Source organism: Pteropus alecto, unplaced genomic scaffold, assembly GCF_000325575.1.
Source record: "Pteropus alecto unplaced genomic scaffold, ASM32557v1 scaffold45, whole genome shotgun sequence".
NCBI lineage: Eukaryota > Metazoa > Chordata > Mammalia > Chiroptera > Pteropodidae > Pteropus > Pteropus alecto.
The window spans coordinates 5,211,205-5,217,694 of NW_006442491.1; the positions used below are offsets into that span (position 1 = coordinate 5,211,205).

Below are 6,490 nucleotides of genomic sequence, written 5' to 3' on the forward strand. Positions count from 1 at the left end.
GGACAAAGAAAGCCTGGTTTGCTCATTATTCGGATTTTTACAAACATATCACACAAATCATGTTCAGTTAATTTCAATGAATAGGCAAAATTCTCTTTTGTTCTGGAGGTATGAGATTTTTGAAGGATTATCCAGGTAAATTAACTTTTGTGGGTTTTTTCAGTATCCTAAAAACTCTCAGAATAGACCCTTGAAGAATAAAATAGATCACATAGCTCATGTGGCTGACACCTAAGGTCATTAGATATATGGATGCATTTGGTTAAGGAAGAAGCTAGAAAGATAGAGCTGCCATATATGAATGCAAAGGAAACGTCATTCAAAGGGAACAGAGAAAAGTTTTCAGTGGACTCAGAAGTTTCTGATTTATAAAATTAAGAGGTTTAAAAATTATTTCAAGGGATAATTTTAAGGTCCAGTGAAATTGGTTAGAAAAGGAAATAGATGTTTGTAATTTTTGAATCAAATATAACACCTCTCGATAAATAAAGTTTAGGTTATTTTTTTTTTTGTTGTTAAATAACTCAGCTTCTACGTGAATAGTATGTGCTGATCATTAAACAATGTCTTTACGTTTTTGAATGTATTTTATTTCAGTGCTATATTAGATGCTCAAATATGGTTTGACAGAACTGTGAAACCAATATTATTTTAAATCTTTTCTCCACAACATTTCAGGTACTTGCAGAACATTTTGGGGTTTGATATGTAGACTGAGGACCACAGTTAGGTTTACCTTCAATATTGGTTGGTTTTGTTCTAAGCTAAGGTTTAACGAATCTCACAGAGATTTTAAAGAGCGAATATTTGTTCTCGATCTCAATGCTGAGAAGGCATTTTTAGTTTTATTATTTCATCTCAGCTTCGGATGTATTTATTACGTCATCAATATATTTTAGTTACCCAAACTTTCCAAACACATTGTCCTCACTTCAGGGAGTGTACTAGGACTGAATATAATCAGAAATACAGTGTGTTGGACTTTGGAAATAAAAAGCTGGTTCTTCATGGGGTTCTCAACAATAAGACTTGGAAGTAATTAAATGGTAATTGGCTTCCTTTACCCACAGTTAAGAATGTATCTAAAGGAGGAGCTCGAGAGAAAACTATACTTCTGTTTTCTAATCGATACATGTTTTAGAATAGGGCTAAAAAATAAAATGATAAAAACAATACTATTTCATGGATTAAACCCTGAGGAAAAATTATTAATTTACTATGTACTCAGAATTACACTATGCAAATATATCCAGAAATAAACAATACACAAATTTTGCTTTTCAATATCTAAATGATGCCACTCAATATTCTGCTAATACTTTTAGCAGAAAGAAACAGAAAAAGAAGCCTTTAAAACAGTCTGCATCAGAATCTATTTTCTAGTTATTGTCCTGCATATCGATGAACAAATATAGACATATCGAAAGCTACACTTTATTGGGCTGGGAAAAAAGCACATATGATCCTTTTCTAGTCTTTCTCTTGTTTTCCTTAGACATAAAAATTAGTTGCTAAATGAATGACAAACATCCTTGAAATTTCTATTATGATGTTAGAGCAAAACCAAAAGCAAGTTCAGTTCTCTCTATTTTTCTTCTTTATTTCTTGGGTTGCTAGCATTCTTTGCTGGCTTCTTTGGCTAAAAAGCTACCTAGGTAGATTCAGCCCTGAGAGCCTGTAGTACTTCAAGCCCTCTTGCTCAAAGTGTGTAGCTCCTTGGGCTTTGCATTCTCTTTCACAAGCCAGAGGACAGCAGGTGAGAGAGACCAGATAGTAATGTAGAGACAGGAAGAAGAAGGAATCTGGGGCTGAAGACATGATTAAAGTTTGTAGGTCTAGGAGACAACACATTTCAGAGAATGATAAAACAACTTGATTGTAAGATCTTGGTTCATAAAATGTAACTTAGAAGATCTATGCAAGAGATAAAAGCCTGAATCAATAATCCTTTCAGGTTACCTCCCCTTTTCTCTCTACACTTCTATTTACTTTTCTTTTTACAGTAGCCTGTTTAAATGTGCTTGAAAACTCAAAAATTGAAGTATCTTAATGCTCGACATTTCTGCTCTTTTGTTTAAGGTCTGTAAATCCACATGCCAGAATCTTCATATTGTTATTCTTTCATTGCTCATAGTCAATAATTTTTATATAAGAATAGTTGCCCCATATTTTGCTATCAGCTAATGCCAAAATTAGATGACCAAAAAAACATCATGCAGAAAAGACTCAAGCTTTAATATAATATTTGAAAACAAGGCAATCATAGCAGGGTTTTTTTTGCAAAGAATTATGAGATTTTATGCTTTATTTCTTTCTGAAAATGACTTTATTATTGACAACAGCCCTGACATTTAACCTTGATGAGAAGACAGAGAAAAGGTACAAGAGATTTATGATCTTCTGTTGGTCTTCATGGGCAGGGAAGATGGTTACCCCTACCAAGTAGAGGCAGGTGGCTACCAGTATTCTTATAATGGACCATGAACAGGGAATGGATGTCCTTTTTGGTTAAAGTAGATAATATTTTGAGGAGAAAGGTCAATGATTAGAATCACCAGTTTATAATCTCCTTCCTCGTTACCCAACCCGTCTTATTTTCTTTTCTTTTGGGAACATCACTCACTCTATACTTCAAGAATAAACATTTCAAAGACCATTTCAAGTAAGTGCAAGAATAAGAAAATCTTAGCCTAAAGGGTCCCAAGGATTCTTTCTGAACCAAACAATGGCTTCTTATTTTCTTGTTCCTCAGTTCACTTTCCCACTCCAAGCCTTTTAAGCATCTTTCTTTCTGTTCCAGTTTTTAAAATGTGTTTATCTCTGAATGATCATAGGGAAACATCTTTAATTGTGGAAGAGTAGAAACCAATAGGACTTATAAGAAAATATATAAATGATAGGAAAACAATTGATCATAAAGGGTACGATCAGGGATGAAGTATAGGGAAAACCAGTGTAGTGCACCAGAGTGATCTTTATCTACTGGTACCCACCTTGGATCCACAGCTGAGACAAACAGGATCCCTGTCCATGAGTTTCCCAAAGGTAACCCTGGGCTCTGATTTGGTATAGGCAGGGACAAGGCTGTTGTGACATAGGAAAGAGAGCTTCTCCCTTACATAGTAGTGCCAACTTCTACTATAGACCCTTTCAGAATGCTTGGCATTGACTGGCAGCATAGGCAGCTTGGATCTTTCTGTGAGAGCAAAGATAAAGTAGCTTCTCAGAGCAGAATTTCCACTCCAGGGAATGTGGAATCCCCTGGGTCGAAACATTAAAGGAAAATTGCCTGTGACCTGTCAGTTGGTGATCTGCTGGGGAGCCTGTTTCATCTATATTGCTAATTAAAGCCCAAATTAAACCCACTCAAATATTCACATGAGAAGCCCCACAAGAATGAGTTTACAAATTCCATCAGCTCAAGGAGCCTCACGTGTAAATTCCTAACTCAAACTCCTGACCCTTTTTATAGTCACTTTCTTTTAAGAGTCCTGGTGAAGAGGTTATGCAGGCTTTAATGCATAGAAAGCAATTTGCTTGTATTATTAATTTCCCACTTAGTGAATTGCATAAAGGAAATCAGAATCTATCCTGTTGAATTACTGTGTTGTTATATGGGGATGGTGACAAAATTTGAAGTGGGAGGATTCATTGAAGACCAAATTTCTTATTCTGAAAACAGGAAGTGGGGACATTGGAAAAGTTGCAACTTTGTGGCCAAGGTGATAAGTTTGGCTGCAGAAAAGTTGATTTAAGCTACCAGGGGAGTAGGCAATGAAATCTAGAGTCCAACAACACGGTGAAAATTGAAGATAAAAAAGTGATGGTCATGAATATTAAGAAGACAGTTGAAGCATGGTAGTAAATTAGATCAGTGTGAGAAGTACCAGGTGAGAAGAGGAGCTGACATGGTCCTGTGGCTGCAACCATGCATGGATACTGAGAAACTCATTGGCTATTGTGAGCTGGTCATTTGCTGGCTCACTCATTTTTCCCATTCATAGTATGGGGCATGGCAATCTCCTTAGAGCATGTAGATTTACCAGTAGGAGCCTTCCATAGAATGACTCTTTAAACTGCTTGGTGTCTTTCCATCTATCACAGGCCAAAATATGTTCCCGAGGAATTAAAAGTCTTTACACAATAATACAGAAGACAACAAGTAAAGGGTGGAATCTCTTTTTACCACTCTCTCAGCCTTATGCAAGGTTTATTTATAATGAACAAGATAGAAAAGCTGAGAGTCCCCGGTGTCATCCTGCCAAGAATCCATTTGGCCTATCTCAATACACTGAATGCCTTTACTTCAAAATTCTCTGCCTACCCTCTTTTATACTCCCCTAGTGAGCCCACATGTGGGTAGCAGAAGTTGAAAGGTAGGTTTCTAGGAAAACTCACCCTGGGGTCTCTCTCCAGCTGCTGTCTGTGGTGTAGGCTGCGTCTTCTCTTGGCCTTTGCAAGGCCATCATGATAAAAGTGGTACAGGCCTTCAGTGAAGGGGAGCTGTAAAGAGTTAAACAAACATATGACATGGTTAGCTTCTGGGGGTGACCCCAAAACAGGGAAACCAAAGCTAGAGCTGCGTGTTGAGGCTCCATAGAATGAAGATGTATGTGAAAAAACCACTGACAACCTTCTATCAAATTTGGTCTTCTGTTTCCCTATCATTGTACTCCTTTCTTTTCCTCCTTTTTTTCTTTATATAGTGCACATTTCCCTTCCCCTCCCCAAATACCTTCTATTCTTTCCTCTATCTCTTTAGTTTCCATCCATCTTTCAATCTTCTCCTCCATGGAGCATTGCCTTTATATTCATTCCCACACCAAGTTTTCTATTCTCCTTAGTCTAGTGTTTACATATCATGTTGGGTTGCTTCAGAATTGTGTTTTCTAGTCTTGTCTTCACAGATGGACTGTCTGTCCTATGTCTTGGGCTTTCTCTGTGACCCCTCAATACCTTTAATCATTCTATTTGACCTCTCAATCCTTCTCATCATTCTGGGCAAAGTGAAACTATCTAAATCTAATAAGTACCTATTGGATGACAGGCCAGGTTTTCCTAAAGACTCTTGGAATTTGGTACGAGTATCAGAGTTAGTTAGAGAAGCCACAACAGTGAGAGCTTGTCTGGGACCCAGGGCCTATAAGAATCTAAGAGAACCTAAAGAGTACTCTTACTGGTTCTATGATTCAAGGAAACTTGGTGCGGGGAGTCTTGACCTGGGAGTGAGGAGACCTGGATGTGGCTCATGTCTGTCAAAATCTAATCTTATGTAAGTAATTTCCCCTCAGGAGATCTTTTTCTCTTCTGTGTATAGATGGAACTTCAAAGTTCCCATATTTCTACCCTTTCTCCACATGTCTTCATTTTTATGACAATATGTTGTTTTCAATTTTTAACCCGATCAATAAATGTAAATAAATCCTTGAAAATTATAGCCAAAATTTATGTACATACGTGCATTTTTCTCAATTTTCATCAGATTTTCAAAGAGGTCTTGAACCAAAAAGCATTTCACTATTTAAAGTATTTGCTATTGAAGCTTTTAGGTATATGTGTTACTACCTATGGTCTGGAAGATAAAAGAAGGGAATGTGGATGCTTTGGAACTAAGGTTTTGCCAAAGTAGGTGGGATTGATTTGAGATTTTTAGGTCAGGTATGCCCCAATATACACAGAGACCCTTGGCAAAGGGTAAAATAATTCTTATTGATTCAAAGTCTTTAAGGAAATCATAGTTCGGTTACTAGCTGATCTCTAAGCAACTAGCAGAGATGCAGTGGAACATTATAGGGATTAAAGACTTTACAGAAATAGCCCAGAAAAGTCACTAAAAACCCAAAAAAACCTAGACACACACACACAACCTGGAGGGAGAGTAATTTCCATTTCCAGAGTTGCCACATTGTATTATTTTAAATTCCCAGTTTTCAGAAAAAAAAAATATGAGATACACAAAGAAACAGAAAACTATACCTATATACATAGGGGAAAAAAGCAGTCAATACAAACTTTCTGAGGAAGCTCAGATGTTGGACTTAATAGACAAAGAATTTAAATCAGCTATTATAACTATACTCAAATAACTAAAAAAACACGTCTAAAGAATTAAGAGAAAGTACTAAAACGGTATCTTGCAAATAGAAATTGTTAACAAAAAGATATCTTAAAAGAACCAAATAGAAGTTTTAGAACTAAAAATAAATAACTGAAATAAATTTTTTAATAGTGGGTTCCACTAACAAACTTTAAAATTGTTTTTTATTAGTTTCAAGTATATAGTACATTGGTTAAACATCTATATAGTTAGTAAAATGATCCTCCAATTGCCCCCTCCCTCCCCTGACCTAGCCAATGTATTAATGCTAACTGCATTCCCTATGGCGTGCTCCCTATCCCCGTCACCATCCACCAGCTACTAATTTTTACTTCTTTAACCCTTCCCTTCATTCTCCCCAGCTTCCAAACCCCCTCCCCTCCGTCTGTCCCC

At 36.7% G+C, this 6,490-nt stretch overlaps 1 protein-coding gene across 2 annotated transcripts in view; it reads right to left on the minus strand.

Moving 5' to 3' along the window:
- The window catches only part of PCSK2 (proprotein convertase subtilisin/kexin type 2), a 247,401-nt gene that overhangs the window by 207,276 nt on the left and 33,635 nt on the right, over nucleotides 1-6,490 (minus strand). Inside the window, exon 2 of one of the 2 annotated variants that reach the window (XM_006921572.2) lies at nucleotides 4,399-4,503. The exons of the other annotated variant lie outside the window; for it this stretch is intronic. Within the exon in view, the coding sequence (XP_006921634.1) occupies nucleotides 4,399-4,503 (105 nt within the window). The remainder of the gene's footprint in view (nucleotides 1-4,398; nucleotides 4,504-6,490) is intronic. 2 annotated transcript variants of the gene reach the window in all.